This window comes from Cricetulus griseus, chromosome 2, assembly GCF_003668045.3.
Source record: "Cricetulus griseus strain 17A/GY chromosome 2, alternate assembly CriGri-PICRH-1.0, whole genome shotgun sequence".
NCBI classification, from domain to species: Eukaryota; Metazoa; Chordata; class Mammalia; order Rodentia; family Cricetidae; genus Cricetulus; species Cricetulus griseus.
Window position 1 is genome coordinate 72809654 of NC_048595.1, and position 19723 is coordinate 72829376.

The 19723-nt window shown below is 38.0% G+C and overlaps 1 protein-coding gene across 1 annotated transcript in view; it reads right to left on the reverse strand.

Annotated features, from left to right (window-relative positions):
• The window catches only part of Frmd3 (FERM domain containing 3), a 145832-nt gene that overhangs the window by 40097 nt on the left and 86012 nt on the right, over window positions 1-19723 (reverse strand). The window contains exons 5-6 of the mRNA XM_027400230.2: window positions 15174-15271; window positions 3066-3189 (exon numbers count right to left, since the gene is read on the reverse strand). Of these exons, the coding sequence (XP_027256031.1) occupies window positions 3066-3189; window positions 15174-15271 (222 nt within the window). The remainder of the gene's footprint in view (window positions 1-3065; window positions 3190-15173; window positions 15272-19723) is intronic.

The following is a 19723-nucleotide window of genomic DNA, read 5'->3' on the forward strand; positions in this document are numbered from 1 at the left end:
GGCTGTCCTTGCCTCTGTCTCCTGAATGCTGGGATTAAAGGCATGCTCCACCACTGACTGGCTAAGAGAATTTTTTTTTTTACTACCATGTGTTTTGGGCTCTTTGCTGCATATCATTGGCTGTAAGTGCATTAGTTTATTTTGGGGCTTCCTGTGTTGGTTCATTGTTTTTGTGTCTGCATTATTCCAGCCAGTATCATGATGTTTTGGTTACTACGTTTTGGTTGTATATTCTTCAGTCAGTTGGTGGAATGTCCTCAGCTTTTTTCATGTTGCTCAATTCTAGTTTTACATGTGGTTTAGGCTTAGTTTTTTCTGTTTTCTTCCCCTTAGATTTAGCATTCGTTCCATTATTCCTGACCATGACTGAAACCAGAAAACCTACTGAGGGGAATTGTCAGTTAGGATGTTTAGCTACAACAAAGCACAAGCTCATCTTTATAAATCTCCATGTCAGTACTGTTTGCTTAGGTTTGTCTCCAAATTTCTGCTAGCTAAGCATCTGAATCAATTAGTTGACAAATTTATACACAAAGAAAGACTCAGTATGCAGGAAGTTAAGGCCAACCAGACCTAGAGACCCAACCTGGAGTTTGACAGTTGCTGTCAGTGGTCCTGATCTTGCCCAGCCAGTGAGGGGCTACTACATGATCCTGCCTGAGGCCCTAGCAACAGGAGTTGCCAGAGGTCCTGATGGTGCCTAGCCAATGAGGGGCGACTATGCAACGACAACAGATCAGAACTCCTAGGTGCTGGGATAGTATATAAGTTTGTATCCATTGCTTGATAAAAGAGTCTGCTGTTTTCCTTTCACTTGAGTCCTGAAGTTCATGTTATTGACTTTATGCCTCCTCCCCGGGAGCAGTTAGGACCCAGCAACATCAGTGCAAATGTCATACAGCCATAGCATCTGAGGCAGGAATTCAATAAACTGAGCTCCTGAGATCCCCAAATTATTGAGGAACAAGTCATTTAATAATTTGTTTCCACAGTAAGTAATTAAATTCTGTTCCTTTACTCTTGCACTGGACATTTGTTTCTGGAAAATCTTTGAATATGGCAACAGAAAATAAAAATCTTCTGCAAGATGAAGCTTCTCTAATGAGACATTGAAAAAAAAAAGAACCTGGGATTAGTTGAATTTCTTTATTAGCAGACAGCAATTCTAAGATATAATTCTCTGAAGAGTCTACTAAATTTGCTGAGGTTGGATAATTATGTATTTAGCTATATTTTCCTGTTCTGTTTTAGCTAACAAGGAATAAGCTCTCTCATATTGATCTTATGCCTTCACTGACAATATAAAATATACAGCTTCAAGAATAAATGGTCATTAGTCACCATTGATTTATAATGAGATACCAACTATTGCTAGCCATATCTGAACTGATTATAAAGTACACACAGAGAAAGGGATGGGCTTGGCTCTGTCTGATCCATTTGCATACAGAAACCCAGAATTAAATTCAGGGGGACAAGACTGTAGAATTTTCTGACATTAATGTTAACTTACATGAAACATTCTTTATCCTCTTCATAATCTATCTTCCTTGTCCCTCACAGGTACACAAATAGTACCTAAAATAGTGCCTATCTCCTACAATTTGGAAGGATGGGGTAGAATAGTGTTCAAAAACCTCTTTGCATTGTATTTTGGCACCTTAGAAATGCTCAATAAATGTTTATCATTATAATATTCAACAAGAATTTAAAGCCCTATAAATTCTAGCCACAGAAGATCTACCTCTTCTACTAATCCATGTAATGAATGCAACTTACTCATCTAATAACTCTTACCACTTGGTTCCTAAGAAGAACAATTCTATACCATAGTTCCCTCAACTGGAATACTATGGGTCAATATTCTATATAGTACATTTATTTCCAAAATATAGAAATAATTGTATATTCTGTATATATTTCCAATACATTTTCTTTAACAGAAAATTCTCTCAGGTAAGCCATAGAAATGATATATTATTTTCTGAAATTGGCACAATGTTGTGATATCTAAGAATTCTGAAAATAAAGGTTATCATTTCTAACCTGAAATAGGCTGCCACCTTGAGTAGCTAGACACATATTGTGAGAATTAAAAAAAAAAAAGGTTAACTAGAGACCCTTCATTACTAAGAGGACAGAAAAACTAGTTCTTCATGATAATTATTATAGCATTACCTATTCATGTTGTTATCACATTATTTTTCTGAGATTTGTATAGGATCTAAATTCCAACTAACTGCAGACTAACATACCTAAGTTACTCGAATTACAAGTTGTCAAAATTCCTAAATATGCTTCATTTTGCTACATTTACTTATGCGTGAATTCAAATCCCAGAAATGTACAAGTTCTTTAACCTCTCTGGACTGAGTTCCCATACACACAATGGGCGAAAAAATCCTTAGTATCTCCTTCCTACACCATTGTGAAGATTATTGAGTCAGTGTGTTCAATGTGTACAATAGCATGGTGCCTGGTTCTCGGTGATAGTCTATTCATATCTGTTCTCTGACAGTTACTCTGGAGTTCTCATTCTGCAGCATTAGAGACAAGCAAAGGAATAACATACATTAAATCTCATCTGTTTGAAATCAGTTAAGAAAATGAAAGTTTAAACATTTTTTTTACTCATTTTACATACCAACCATAGTTCCCCTTCCCTCCCCTTCTCCTGTCCTCCTGGTCACCTCTCTTCAACCCACGCCGACCCACTCCTCAGAAAGGTAAGGCCTCCCATTGGCAGCAGCAAAGTCTGACACCTTTTCAATGAATTCAATTCTACTTCTAGTAAGGGACACAAGAAAGGAAAAAGCAAGATTCAAATAGGAAAAAAAGGCTTATTCACCTCAGATATATTTTCAGAAACTCAGAGCTTTTTTCCCTTTTGATCACCCATAGGCACTATCTTGGAAAAATTTTACACTAATTGAGATGCTAAATCATCCTTTGTAGGGTCTAGAAATGTTTCTCTGCAGCCTGAAGCTGTCTACTCACATTTCAAATAGTATGACTTCACAAGATTCTCACTTTCTATCTAGCAAGAATGCCTTTCCACAAATTACCTGAGTTCAGTGTTATGAATTTCCATGATTTTTCTTTCCAACTTCTGTGACTGTTTGGGGAAAATCTCAAAGTCACTGATGTAATTCTCAGGATGCTCATCAGGATAATAATCACCAAACTCAGCTGCAATCATTAAAAATTGGAGAAAAAGAAAGAAAGTAAACACAACACCATCAGGGCACATATGCACTGTCTTCCACCATCCAAAATAAGAATATAGACTGCGCTTACCCAATATAAAGAATTTGTACTCAAGGGGTGAACACCAGTCTAATTTCCCAGAGACATATTTATGCTCACATCTGACTATGTGAGTATGGGTACCAGTTAACCCTTTCTGTGCCTCATTTTTCTGTGTCCTAAAATAATTTAAAGCATTGTTGATTTTCATTAGGGCACTATTGGCATTTAGGGTTGAACAATGCTGTTGGTTCAAATTTTCCACAGATTTGTAGGACATTGCAGTCACTAAATGTTCATAGCAAAATCACTGTTATCATCAATAATAAAACCCTTCAGAGCTAGTCAAAACATAAAATTTCAATTATAGGAAGAAATGCATTCAAGAGATCTGTTGTGCTACATAGTGAGCATACTTACTGGAAAAATGCATACTATTTTTTAAAATAACTAGAATAGATTTGGAGTACTCACACAAAAATTATATATGAAGTAGGGCACCACACACACACACACACACACACACACACACACACACACACATTCCCATTGAATTTAGAAACCATACAATGCAAATGTTAAAAATACCATGTATTATGTTGTAAATATATACAAGGTTTTGGGGTAGATTTTGCTCAGCTCTTTGAGGAACCTCCGCACTGATACAATGGCTTCAGCAGTTTGTACTCCCAGTAGCAATCAATAAGTGTTTCCCTTTCCCCAGGTTTTTCATCACTACTGTTTTTTGAAGCTTAGCCGTTCCAACCATGGGAAGATGACATCTCAAAGTACTTTCAATTTATATTTCCCCATCATAAATGAGGACAAGAGCTCCCCCTAGTGACTCTAAAGTTCAGTGATAATTGAAAACAAGAATCCAAGTCTGGTTCATCCTGACTTTGTTGAATGTTTTTCTGAGTCTTTGAAATGGGATTCTCCTTCCTTGATTCCTGTTATTCTTAGATTTGACATCTAAATTTGAACTATTTCCATAGTTCTGAGAATTCCTAGATGTTTTATGTCAGGAGTTTATTAGATCTAATATTTTCTTTGCTTGGTTTATCCATTTATTCTATTGTATCTTAAATTCCTGAGATTCTCTTTTCCATCTCTTGTATTCTGTTGGTGGAACTTGTCTCTGTAGATCTTGTTTGAATTCCTAAATTTTTCATTTACAGAATTCCCTCACTTTGGATTTTCTTTATTGGTTCTATCTCCATTTTCAGGTCTTGAACAGTATTACTCATTTTCTTCCACTGTTTGTGTTTGAATTTCTTTAGAGGGTGTGCTGATTTTCTCTTTAAGGACATCTATAACATATCGGTAAAGGCAATTGAAGTCCCTTTCTTTTACTTCAGGTATATTGCTTTTCTCAGGGTATACTGTTGTAGGGTTGCTGGGTACTACTGGAGACATTGTCCTGAGAGCCATTGATTGTGTTTTTACACTGGCATCAGGGCATTGGGATTTGGGATAATTATAATATAGTTGCTGATGTCTGCTCTTATCCTTGTTGGACATTCTGTTCTTCGGTTTCTGTGCCCTCTCTGGTTTGTAGGAAATTGTAGTAGCCATGTGTTGCCTGGTAGGAAATGTTTCTTAGATCCTGCCAGGTGTGGCCACTTGGGATTCTGGGTAGAATGTATTTATAAGTATAGGGAGCTGACACTTAGGAATGGGGATGGGCTACAAAGGGGGCCAGGGGTGTCCAAAGGAAGGAGAAAAGTAAGGTACACATGCCACCAGGATCTGCTTAGGGGCAGAGAGGGAGGAGAAGCCATAGTAGGTGATATCCTACTGATCTGGGCATGAAACTGGGGGACTGAATTTGTAAAAGATGACGAAGAGAGAAGAATGAGGATCATGTACCTGCTTACCTGATTACCTACTTGCTGCCTCTTCTGGCTGGCTTGGCTACCAGGCTCCCATAGAATGTCTATGGGAATTGGTGGGTGAAACAAAGGCATGGGTGGTGGGCAAGTCTGTGGGAAATGATCTGTGTTAAGACAGCAGGTCTTATGTTGAGGTCCTCAAAATATATGGAGTTTAGTTTTGTGTAGAGTAAAAATATACATCTAGTTTTCTTCATCTACATACATCTATCCAGTTTTATTAACAGTATTTTTAAAAAATGCTATATTTCTTTAGTATATACCTTTCAAGTCTGTAAACAATCAAGTGTCTCAAGGTATGTGAATATGTGTCTGGGTCCTCAATTTTATTTCACTGATCAATGTATCTCTTTTCATTTCATTAGCACACTGTCTTTATTACTGTTAACAAGTACTATAATTAAATACCAGGAATGATAATATCTAAAGTTTTTTAAAGTGTTATTTTAGCTATCTTGAGATTTTTGAATTTCCAAATGAAATGAAGGATTTAAATTTTTTTGCAAAAAACTTATGTTTGAATTTTGATGAGGATTGTAAAATGAAAGTTGCTTTCAATAGAATGGTCATTTTAAAAATGCTACTACTAGCAACCCATGAACATGAGAGGTCTCATCCTTGTGTATCTTCTTCCATTCAATTAAATTTTTATTAGACAAATCTTTCAGCTCTTTTGTTAGGTTTGTTTCAAGATAATATACTTTTTTTAGATTCTTTTATTTATTATGTATGCAACATTCTGCTTCCATGAATATCTGCACACCAGAAGAGGGCACCGGATCTCATAACGGATGGTTGTGAGCCACCATGTGGTTACTGGGAATTGAACTCAGGACCTCTGGAAGAGCAGTCAGTGCTCTTAACCTCTGAGCCATCTCTCCAGCCCAAGATATTATACTTTTTATTCAGCCCAACTGTAAATGGTATTCTTTTCCTTATATCTTCCTTGGTCTGTTTGTTGTTTGCATATATGAAGCCTACTGAATTTTTGTCTTAATATTGTAATTTGCTACTTTGATGAATGAATTATGAGCTGTAGAAGCTTCCTGGTGGAATCTGTGTGGTCTTTTATGCATAAAGCCATATCATTTGCAAATAAGGATACTTTGACTTCTTTCTAATTTGTTTTCTCTTGATCTCTTTCACTTGTACAATTGCTTTAGCTAGGACTTTGAATAGCACAATGAACAGGAATGGAGCTAGTAGATATCCTTTTCTTGTTTCTGGTTTTAATGGAAATGATTTGACTTTCTCTCCAGTTAGAGTGATGCTTGCCCTGAGCTTGTTGTAAATTGCCTTCATAATGTTAAGATGTGTTCCTTGTTTCCTTATTTTCACCAGGACTTTTGTCTTGAAGAGATATTGGTTTCATTAAAGGCTTTTTCTGCATCAAATGAAAGGGCATTTAGTGATTTATTTGTTAGATTGTTTTAAAGAATTATTTACTATGCTGAACCATTCCTGCAGCTTTTAGATAAAGTTAACTTGATCATGATGGACAATCCTTCTGATATGTTCTTGAATTGAGTTTGGAAGTGTTATATTGAGAATTTTGGTGCTATGTTCATCAGAGATATTGGCCTAGAATTTTCCTTTTTCATTGGGTCTTTGCCTAGTTTAGGTTTTAGGGTGATATTGGTTTTATAAAAAAGAGTTTGAAAGTGTTCCTTCCAGTTTCTGTTTTGCAGAATATTTTGAGGAGTATTATTTTTAGTTATTCTTTGGTTTTTGGCAACACCAGTCTTGAACATATATCTAATAGACTCTGTTACTACAGAGATGCTTACTGATTTATGTTCATTGCTGCCTTATTCACAATATTCAAGAAATGGAAACAGCCTAGATCTCCATCAAATAATGAATGGATAATGAAAATATGTTTCACATACACAATAGAAGATTATTCTAGCTGTTAAGAAAAATAATTTGCACATAAATGGATGGAACTGCAAACAGTCATTTTGAGTATGACAAAACTCAGAAAGGCAAACATTGCATGTTTACTCTGACATATGGAAGTTAGTTTTAAAATATTAAATATATGTGTTTCATTTGTAATATCTATAGAAGCTAGGCAAATAATAAGGAGCCCATGTGGAAGAGGGGCTTTTTCAAGATAGATAAAATACAATATAATGTTACAAAGGAGCAATGGGCAGCAACGAAACAGGAAAGAATAAGTTGGGTCAGGGTGGGAAGGGATGGTAGAGAAGTCTTGGGGGAGGAACAACTAACGATAAAATCATTATGACTTACTATATAGTAGGGTAGATTACAACTAGATGCCATGTGCTATGAAATAAAACTCCCAGTACTTGGAATGGGCTGCCTCTTTTTGAATTATTGCCCAATGAGGTCTCATAGACCTCTTGTCACACATTACAAGCTATTTCCAATGTTACTGGTTATTCTCCAGAGGTGGACAGTAAGAACCTATTGCTGAAGATACCATATACTCGAGTTACAGAACATAGATAAATCTAGCTGGTAATCAACTGGAAGTTTCAACCCTACAGACTAGCTTTCATAGTGCTGGGATTTGCTATGAGTGCTTCTGGAAAAGACAATTAATCATTAATATCATCGAGTTCTGAACTCTATGAGCTTAGATAATAACCTGCCTGATAAGACATGTGAAATGATACAACAGTAGCCCAAATGTTGCAGTGCCTAACTCATTTTATTTTATTTTAGTTTATTTATTTTTTGCCTACCTTTTTTTTTTTAAAAAAATGGATTAAAAAGAAAAGCTGGGCTTTAGTGGTGCACGCCTTTAATCCCAGCACTCAGGAGGCAGAGACAGGTGGATCTCTGTGAGTTCAAGACCAGCCTGGTCTACAGAGTGAGTGCCAGGATAGGCTCCAAAGTTATACAGAGAAACCCTGTCTCAAAAACACCAAATAAGTAATTAAGTAAATAAATAAGTAAGTAAATAAATATGGATTTAGGTAGCACTTCATGAGATGGAACCCATACCTGACATTGTCAATGTCAGGTTAGAAACAAGTCAAGTTAGAAACTTGTGACTACATAGGACATTGGTCCTAGGGTAAAACCTACTCCTATCATTCTGATAAATGAATGTAGGTCAACCCTCATCAAAGAAACAATTAACATAGAGACACATGACTGGAGAACATGCAGAAAAAAAGAAACTTCAGGGTTATTAGCCTTATATGGCACATGACTATCATATCTCTCTTCAAGGCATGGGGATCAATGTGAAAAAAGAATGTAGGGGCAATGGATACCTTCAGAAAACTGTTTCTCAGATAAAAAAGGAACAGGCACAAAGAAACTCACAGAGACTGTGGTAGCATACATAATCTGGAGGGAAGGGAGAGGGAAAGAAACATGAAGTTGGGTGGATAGGTAGCAAGGGAAGAATCTGGAAGGACATAGAGGTAGGGATTAATATGACCAGAAATCACTGTTTGAAATTCTCAAAAGATAAATAAAGAATATATACAAGGCTTACCAATTTAAAAGTAAAAAAAAAAATATTCCAAAAATTTTGCAGTTAGTTGTGGATGAGTTCAAGGAAATAGTATTTTCTAGATTGAAAAAGGCATAAACACATATGAACTCACAGTAATTGCAACACCATACATAAGATCTGAACAAACTCAAGCCAGACAAAATTCCAGCATGGAGTAGGGAATGTAGACACAGAATCCCACTCCTAGCTGAGGAGACATTGACATTTGGCTGCTGCTAGAAGAGGGAGAGTAAGTTTCCTTTAGAAGTGTGATAGTATATCAAGAATACTCTAGAGCTGTCCCCCTAGGAGTAGTCAGCCAACATAAATTTCCAATATTCCCAGGACAAATTCCTATCTCAGAATGTTTTCTGAAGTTCATATTCCCAGCCAATATTTTCTTAGACCAAGAATACTCTGTCTCAAGCTGCTGGGAAAGGATTGTGCAGCGTGGAACATACAATGAGAAAAGTGATAACACAGAGGAACCTCAGATGACTTAAATGAGAATGTGCTCCATAAACAAAGTTTTATTTTGTTTTTTTATTATTTTGTCACTTGGGGTTTTATTTTTTGTTTTCTTTGATTTCATTTTTTTTGTTTCTTGTGTGTTTTCTTTTGGTACTGTCTGTAGAACTACTGTAAAACTGACATAGTGATTCATCACCCTACCCTTTGCCTTATTGTCATCCTCTTTTTCCCCTATCTTTTCTTCCCATAAATATCTCATTGGAGTTCATGATTCAGGGCTAATAAGATGCTTCAGAAGAAGACAACTGACTTGAGGTAGATTCACAGGACCTACATCATAGAAGGATAGAACAAGTTCTGTGTTCTGTAATTTGGCCTCTAACTTCCAAATGCATGCCATAGTATGTGCACACCTATCCATATACATCTGTAGACACATATATGTACAAATAATAATAAGTAAATATAATCAATTAAAACCAAAAGAATTTAAGCTAAAACTTTCTAGAACACCAGAGATTCACAAGGAATCCATGTGGCTAGCTGCCATCCAATGGGTCCAGGAGAACAGAATGAATTCTTCTTCTCTGGGGTACTGGGCCCATGCTTACCTCTGCCCCTCAGGCCACCTTCCTTCAAAATATATTTTGACAATAGAAGTGCCCCTTCTCCAGTGTCTAGCTTGGAAAATTTGCCTGATGTTCCTCTCCAGGCACTGTCCAAGCCTGGCAGAGCTATCCCAGGTTCAAAATCATCTAACACCCTTTGTTGTATCACAACCAACCTCTGGGCTTTCTCCAGAACTTGACCTGCCTGTCTTCTAATCTACAGACTCTTCCCATGTCACACTGAACCTTCATCTAGTCAGATCCTGCACATTCTTCTCCAGGGTTTAGCTAGGTGACTCTGCCAAACTCTACTTGCACATACCCTTGCTAACTCTCCAGATCTAGCTTAGGTCCCATATCCTAGTCTGGCCACTCTTGGCTATACCACAACTAATCTCTCAGCTTCTGCTAGGACCTTCCTTCTGTGTTCTATAACACACATGTATCTGATGTCATACTCAACCTCTCCATCCAGCCAGGTCTACACTCACAATCCAGATGGACCAGAATGCACATTAGCCCAGTCTCCTTTGTCCACATATCATAATTCCATTTAAACTAGTTCCTAATTCTAGGACCAACCCACCCAATCATTCTTTCTTCTGCCCCAACATGTTCTCTCCATATCAGACAGGGATCTAATGAAAGAAATCCACAGGCCTAGATCTCATTGTAGAAAACTTCCTGAATAGGACTCCATTTGACTAGGAATCAAGACCACCAACTTACAAGTGGGGCTTCCTAAAACTAAAAAGCTTCTACACAGCTAAAGAAGCAAACTCATGAAGAGAAGCCCACAGAATGGGACAGAATCTTCCCCAGCTATCAGAGGATTAATATACAGAATATATAAAGAACTAAAAAAACCTCACAAAGATTCAAAATTAAATAAGTAAATAAAACCACTACTGCTACAAAAATCCAACCCATTCAAAAAACTGCACTGGGCTATAAACGGAGTGTTCTCAAGAAGAAGAGGAGGAAGAGGAGGACAAGGAGGAAGAGGAAGAAGAAAACGAGTTTAAAAAATTTTATCATCCCTTGTTATTAGGAAAATGCAAATCAAAACAACTTTGAGACTTCATCTTACCCCTGTCAGAATGGCCAAGATCAATAACCAACAACAAATGCTGGGTAGGGTAAGGGGCAAGGGAGACCATCATTCACTTTTGGTGGGATTGTAAACTGATAGAGCCAATATAGAAATCAGTGTAGAGGAATGGCTAAAATCAAAAACACCAATGACAGTTTATGTTGGAGAGGATGTGGAGAAAGGGGAACAGCTGGTGGGAGTGCCAGCTCATACAGCCACTTTGGAAATAAGTATGGCAATTCCTCAGGAAAATGGGAATCAGGCTACCACAAGATCCAGCAATTCTACTCTTAGGCATATATCCAAAAGAAGCACATTCATACAACAAGGATATCTCTTCAATTATGTTCATAACAGCATTATTTGTAATAGCCAGAACCTAGAAGCAACCTAGATGCCCCTCAACTGAAGAATGGGTATTGAAAATGTGGTACATTTACACTACTCAGCAGAAAAAAAAGACAATGGAATCTTGAAATTTGCAGGCAAATGGATGGAACTAGAAGAAACCATTCTGAGTGAGGGAACCCAGTCACAAAAAGACAAACATGGTATGTACTCACTCATATATGGATTTTACACATAGAGCAAAAGATTACCAGCCTACAATCCACACCGCCAGAGAAGCTAGGAAATAAGGAGGACTCTAAGAGAGACATACATGGTCCCCTGGAGAAGGGGAAAGGGACAAGATCTCCTGAGCAAATTGGAAGCATGGGGGGAGGGAAGAGCGAGCTAGGAGAATGAGAAATGGAGAAGAGGAGGGGTGAGGAATACACAAGGGAAAAGGAAGGTTGAGTTAGGGGAAGAATAGAGGAGAGCAAGATAAGAGATTCCATAATAGAGAGAGACATTTTAGGTTTAAAGAGAAATCAGGAGCTAGGGAAATGTCTGGAGATCTACTAAGATGACACCAACTAACAACCTAAGCAACAGAGGAAAGGCTACCTTAAATGCCCTTCCTTGATAATGAGATTGATGACTGACTTATATGCCATCATATAGCCTTCATCCAGCAGCTGGTGGAAGTAGAAGCAGACACCCACAGCTAAACCTTGAACTGAATTGAAATCCAGATGCAGAGAAGGAGGAGTGATGAGCAAAGTGGTCCAGACAAGGCTGGTGAAGCCCACAGAAACAGCTGACCTGAACAAGGGGGTTCTCTTGGTCCCCAAACTGATAGCTGGGAAACCAGCATGGAACTGATTCAGACCCCATGAATGTGGCTGTCAATGAAGAGACCTCGGATATCTATGGGGCCTCTTGGAGTAGATCAGTACTTATCCCTAGCATAGGAATGGACTTTGAGAGCCTATTCCACATAGAGGGATACTCTCTGAGCCTAGACACACCCGGGTGGGCTTATGCCCTATGATATGCCTTATGCCCAAATGATATGACAGACTCTGAAGACCCCCTATGGAATGCCTTACCATCCCTGGGGAGCAGAAAGGGTATGGAATAAGTAGGGTGTTAGTTGAGGGTGGCAGGGGAGGAGGAGAGGGAGAGGGAACTGGGATTGAAAAAATCTTGTTTCTAATTCAAATAAAAAATGGAGAAAAAAGAAATCAGTATAGAGAATACTTAAAAATTAAACCCAAATCTGTATCTCCTGTTATATGCCCAGGTGACTCAACATCTTATTCCCCAGAAACTTGCTCATCCATGGTCATTGCTCCTCTATTCACAATAGCTATGAAATGCAAACAACCTAAATGTGTTTCAGCTGATTAATGGATAATGAAAATGTGGTAAATATACAACATGGAATATTATTCAGCCATAAAGAAATATGAAATGGTCTTTGAAGGTAAATGTGTGGGTCTAAAATAAAATAATGAGTAGTATACCTATCCCAAAGAGACAAACATCCCATGTTCTTTCTCATCTAAGGCTCATAGTTTCAAGTTTTTAGCTATGAGTATATATCATAGATTAAGTGCAGAAAACAAGAAAGTAAAAAGAGACCATTGCAAGGGTGCAAGGCTAGGGGCACAATAAAGATGAGTATAGAAGAGTTCAAGAGCTCTGATTGGGAAATGGGAAAAGGGAAAAGGGAAAAGCAGGGATGCTCTAATTAAGGATGGGAAAAGGAGATAAATACAGAATGAGAGAGGAGGGGAATATAACTGTCAGAATTTCTCAAAGAGTGACAAGGAATTATAATATTAACCAATTAAGGTAATTAAGGTAATATAATGTTTTCTTAAAAAACCTATAATACACATACAGCTGTGTCCAAATATACATCTATAGTTTAAATGAAAATTTCCCATCTGGGTTGACAATGCTCAATCACAGAGCCAAAGACTATCTTATAAAAATCCAAACAGCAGACATGAGAAATCCTCTTTTAAACTGTTGGTTAGCGCTGTTCAAGAAACTCACAAAATGTTACAGACTTGTTATTGCCCTTATTTACCTCTCAGAGGTGGAAGGTAAATCTCTACTGACAAAGACACCATGTGTTTCAGAAACAGGGACCAGAGGCCTCTGAGCTGGAACTAACTTGAAAGCTTCCTCCTTGAGGACTAGATTTAATGGTACCATAAGGCATCATGTAACCTTCCAAAGGAGGAATGCAATCAACAAGCCTACCCAGCTCGGAGGCCTATTAACCACAACAATGACCAACATAGTGAAATAACCCTAAGTGTGCAGTAGTGAGTTGCACACATACTTTGGTGATGACCAACAGCTCTCTAATTGGACTTAAGACCTGTTTAATAAGAGAAAACTAATGTTTGGTACTCGGAACATACCAACTACCATGGATCCTGGAGGAGAATCTATAACTGCTAATTGGCTAAGCCAGCATAATCCCTTACTACATTCTAAACATCTGTCCTTACATCCACAGTTAAGTGTAGTTTCATTTCTCATCATGGAAATTTCTCTTTGCAACATTCAGAAAACCATTCAGAGACCATTCAGAAAACCAAAACCAATCAAAAATTCAAATTTGTAGAGACTGCCCCAATAGGTTTATATACAAAAAAATCCCCACACCCAAGGCTCAGGTAATATTGTGCAAGAGGTTGTGGAAATATTGTAAGAGCCAAAGGATCAGGGGTTTTCCAATGATTGTGTATTCTCAGACTGTTAGAATCTATGCATGTGAGTTCTCACCAGCATGACTGCCTAAACATTGCTGAATAAGCACACCAATAATAGACCTGGACAGGGAAAGCTCAAGAGGCCCAAACCCTACACTAAAGTGCTACAGGCAACTAAAAAATGCTGAAGATGGGAGAAATGTTTGTCCCCTAAGCATGCGCACCAAATGGTCATCTAATAGCAAAATGGACAGCCCTAAAAACATGGAACATGTACAGTATAATTATACAAACTGAACATGATAAATCTATATCTATGTCCTTATATAGATACAATATAAAAATACTGAAAAAGAGTTCATGAATTTTAAAATGGTCAAGGTGTGGTATATTTGGGAAGATTTGGATGGAGGAAAGCAAAGGTGGAAATGATAAAATTATACTATAATCTCAAAAACCAAAAGAACAAATTACAAAATGAGAACCTAATCTTTGAAATCATACCAACTCAAAGGCAAAGTATTTTTTTTTTAAATCAGCATTAAAACAAAAGACTAGAAGCATCCAGACTCCAAGTCCAGCGAGTGCATTCAGTGTTCCCGACATACTAGGGCTATGTTTATCCTTAAAAAGAATAACAGCCACTTATTTTGTTCTCTAACTTTCTTTAGCTTAATTCATAGTAGTGCATGAAATTCCATGTGTAGATGGACTTATGACTACTGTCTTATACAAGAAAACACGGAAACTTCAATAAGTCAAGTAATTTCGTGTTTGACAAAATAACTAGGAAAAGAGAGGAAAGATTCATTGAACAGATTTGTGAACTAAGTGGTCTCTTCAACTTTTTGTACGTCTAGAAAAGCTGAGAATTTATAGAAAATACATAGACACATTAAATATGATTGAAGAGTGACCAACTTGCTTAAAATCCATTTCCTTGATAAAGCTTCACCCCTTGACACATCTATTAGGCCTCACATTTGATAGGCATAATCCAAACATGGGAAACCCACATCAATATAGAATGTCTTGTAAACTGATGGTCTGTCTCCTTGACAAAAATAAAAAAGACTACATTCTACTTTTTGGGATTTGGAAGTCTTCAAAGGTGAGCAAGGCACTGTGAACAATGGAGCTCAGCCTTCTGCCAGGATCAATGACTGGGAGAAAAGTGAGTAGATGAAATCTGTGGCAAACTCATAGTCATATCTATAGTCCCACATAGCCAAAGACAGGATGGTAACAGATAGTAGGGAAGAGAGGAACAGAATAAAGTTCCATTGCCCAATGGAGTGGAGAGGATGAGTGTGCTGGGGCTAGACTCACCTTGAACGATACAAGCACCCAGATAGGCAGCATCAGAAAAGGAGCACAACAGTCGACCATGAAAAATGTCTCTTTTAATTTGCAAATATAAAAGATATCTGCAACAGAAAAGGAGAAATAATCATAAGTGTTAGTTGAAGTCTGGAAGTAGGAATTGTTATGCTCTGTCTACCCGAAACACTAAAGCCACACCTAGCTCTAGGCAGTAGCTTAGACACATCAAGCCTCCTTTAGATGAGTACATGCAGAAAGAAGTGGAGATTTCACAATTTAGAAACCCAAAGTTTATGTTAGTTTCCAAAGGTAAATGGGCTCAGCCTTTCTAAGAAACCCAAGAGTAATAAAGAAACACACGACCTAGCAGTCACTGCTACCACACAAGGAAAACCACAACTTATATCACCCATATCCCAAGTGTCTTTTGAAATTTGCTTAAAAAAAAAACACTTTATTTTAGCCAGGTGGTGGTTAATGCCTTTAATCCCAGCATATGGGAGGCAGAGGCAGGTGGATCTCTCTATGAGTTTGAGATCAGCCTGGTCTAGAAGAGCTAGTCCTAGGACAGGCTCCAAAGCTACACAGAGAAACCCTGTCTCGAAAAACAACACCCGCCCCAAAACACCTCTAAACAACTTTATTTTATGTGTATTTATAATCAGGAGCTGGGTTCAATTAGTATACACCCATTGTTCCTCACAAAAAGGCGGCACAGCATCACAATAACTACTCAATAAAAACTTAACAACAGCAACAAATTTGGTTTTGACGCCAAATCCAGTTGACTGACACTTGGATTGGGCTCTTGTGTCATTATATTTGGTCTCTGCTCCTCTGCAGAGAAAGTCAGATACTTGTAGAGGCACAAATGTGGTTGGTAAATTGGGCTGGGAAAGCAGAATGAAAAGTGGGCTATATTATGGCAGGATCAACTACTATGAAACTCTGCCTGGGCTGTCTTGTAGAAAAGCTGAAAAGATGTGTTCACTTTGTAAGAAAATTCAAGAGGTTGTATTTACAAGGGAAACATTTACACTGATAAATATTATAACAATACTTTTTTTCTAAAACTTATTTATGTATGGTGTATGCATTTATTTATTTATTTATTTATTTATTTATTTATTTATTTATTTTACATCCCGGCCACAGTTTCCCCTTTCTCCTCTCCTCCTAATCCCACCCCCAACTCCTCTTTGTTCCCACCCCCTTATCCAATTCTCCTCCATTTCTGTTTAGAAAAGGGCAGTATCCCGTTAATATCAAGTATCAAGTATCAAGTTGCTGTAAGACTAATTTATACCTTCCCATATATTAAGGCTGGTCAAGGCGACCCAGTATGAAGAGTAGGGTCCAAAAGCCAGTAAAAAAGCTGGAGGCTGCCCCTGTTCCCACTGTTAGGAGTCCCACAGAAGACCTACAGAACTGTAGCATACATACAGGATGCCTAGGTCAGTCCCATGCAGACTTCCTGGTTGTCAGTTCAGTCTCTGTGAGCTCTGACTGGGTCACTCAGTCAGTTCTAACCCTTACTGTTTGTTCTCAGTGGGCAGGCTGAAGTTTAAGGAAAGGCCTGCCTATTTGTGACTACCTGCTGGAGAGTTATTTAAGATATTATGGTCTTTTAATAATTGAGTGACTATTCATGATATTTTTTCCTACTCATGACAGTTTTTTTCCTTGTGAAATTTTATAACAATACTTTTAAAAGAACATTATAGTTAAAAAAAAAAACCCAGAGGCAACAGTTGGTAGGCACTGGCTTCCACGCCCTTGTCTCTATCCTTTGAGTTCATCTATGCAGAACAAATTCTTTTCAGGTTCCATGCTCTTTCTTAACCAAATTGACTCTTCTTCTCCAGGCTCATGTCTGGTGTCTGTTTTGTTTTTTAACCAAAGTAACATATTCCATTCACACCAATGTTAAGATTTAACTACAGGAGACTCCTCCCCTCCCATCATTCTATATCCAGAGGGAAGCCCCTAGAAACACCTTTCAATCAGTCAATTACAATTTTGAGATGGTTAATTTTGGACATTCGCTTAACTGGGCCATGGGATACCCAGATATGCAGTTAACTATGATTTCTGGGTGCCTTTAAGGGTGTTTATGTGTTAGTGAACCGGCAAAGCAGATGACTACCCTATTTGGGGTTGACATCGTGAATGTGTTAGAGGACTGAATAAGGCAGAAATGCAAAGGTAGGGTGAGTTTACTTTAACTGGCAATGGGGAATATTCTGTCTTTTGTGCTCCTTATCCCTAGGCCTTTAAACCTGGATTAAATCCACTGGCCCTATGCAGCCCCTCTCCTGAAGACTGGGGGGCTTTTCAACCTCCATAAAGATGCAAGGTAATTCCTTATAATAATTTTTTATGCAAACACACATACGCAGCCACTCATGCATGCACGCACACACACACACACACACACACACACACACACACACACACACACACACACACACACCCCACACATATAAATCCTATTGTATGTTTCTCTGGAAAAACTCTGACTAAATACCTCTACTACTTAATAATTTGCTTTTTACTCAGTCTTATGATGGGCCAAAGCACAATTCTACTTTAAAGATAGAGAAATAGAAAATCAGAGAGAGATTTGTGAGCTAATCATAAAGATTTTCCTTGGTGCAGGGCAAGAGAGCTGCCAGTGCTGGGGGCTGCTTCACTGAAATCACATCGGGCACAATGAAGGATTCATTGGCTTACTGGTGTTTTCTTCACATGGATCTTTGTCTCACATGCTTTATGCTATCCATTGTTGTAGCCATCGAGGTATAAGGGACATGTGGCAGGTTAAAAAGATGACCTGTTTCCATTTTAGTACATAATTGTATTAAAGAGATGAAGTATCTAATAACTTTATTACTCAGTTTGAATTGACAATATAGACTAGCTTCCTGTACTGAAGCCTGCCATCTTTAATGAGCACATTTATTACCCAAAGATGTTGTTAAAAATATTATTTTGATTCAGCAGGTAGGTAGGCTATTTATGTATTCAGAACTACCTGATAATTCTGTGTCATGAGCATACTTTGGATAATAAGTTTCTCAATCTCCAGTGAACGTGAGAATCACTAAGGGAGGTGGAGCTGGAGCTCTTATCCTTAACTACTAGACAAATGCAAATTAAAGGTACTTGGATATTCATTTCCCCCAGTCAGAGTGGGTAAGATACAAAAACCAATGATGACAGATCCTGGGAATTGGGAAGCACTTATTCACTGCTGGTGAGAGTGCAAATGGCCTAGCTACTATGGAAATCAGTGTGGAGATTCCTCAAAGAACAGTAATTAGATCTAATATATGGTATACTATACCACTCTTGGGCATATCCTGCTATAGAGATACTTCCTCAAATATGTCTACTGCCACAGTATTCACAATAGCCAGGAATGGAAACAGTCTAGATGTCTATGAGTAGATGAATGGACAACGAACACACAGTATATTTACCCAATGGTATATTAATCAGCTATTATGAAAGTCACAAGTGCCCTGAAAGAAAAAAATTCACATTTTCGCTCACAATTGTGGACATTAGCCTAGAATCTTTAGACATATGTTTTCTTTTCTCAGTGGGAGAAACACACAGAAGTTAGGAACTTAAAGTGTCCATAGAAAGGGGCTTTCACTGGTATAAAGGGTTAAAGGGAAATTATGGGACAAGAAATGATAAATAGATATGGGAAAGGGGGAGAAAGTGTATTAGAGAAAAACCAGGATGGAGAAATAACACTAAAAACATATCCAAAATGTCATATGGAAACCTACTACTGTAGAATCATCATGCATCTATATACATACATAAAAAGAGTTGAAATGCAGTTATCCTATAACAGGCTAACAAATACAAAGTTATGTCCTAGGAGTAGTAACACATTTTGCAGTTATTGGCAAGTGAGGTCACAAAGACCCCCCAAACATTGCATGCTATTGCCAATGCTCGTGCTTCTCCTCCAGAACTTGGTGGTGAAAGCTAGGTGCTGATGACAGCACATACCTGAGTCTTGGAATATGTAGAAATGAAGCTGGTACTGACCTGGAAACTTTTCTACTGGCTAGCTTTCAAAATTCTGGGAGGAGCTGTGGAATCTACAAGAGGCCAGGATAAACATTAATTGTATCCAACAGTGCACCATGTAAGACACAATGCCTGGCCTAGCAAGACATGCCCACTGGGGCAATAACGGCTTGAACAACATGCAATTTTCTGATTGGATTTAAGTCCTGCTCATACTTCACCATTATGGGAGTGAGAAACTCTGACTAGACAGGTTATAGGTTCTAGAAAGCGACCTAATACACTTATTCTGCTAAAAGTCTATTATACCAAAACAAACCCTGATGGTTATTGTTACACCCATAGATTAAGGTACCTCTCAACCTTCATCAGAGAGGATGTTTCCATTTGCACTAGATGATGATCAAAACAACAACCCCTTACTAGCTAAGATGCAAGGAATAAGAGACTTCAGAATAGTCAACTCTATATGGAACATGTATATCACCTCCCCCTCTTCCAAAGAT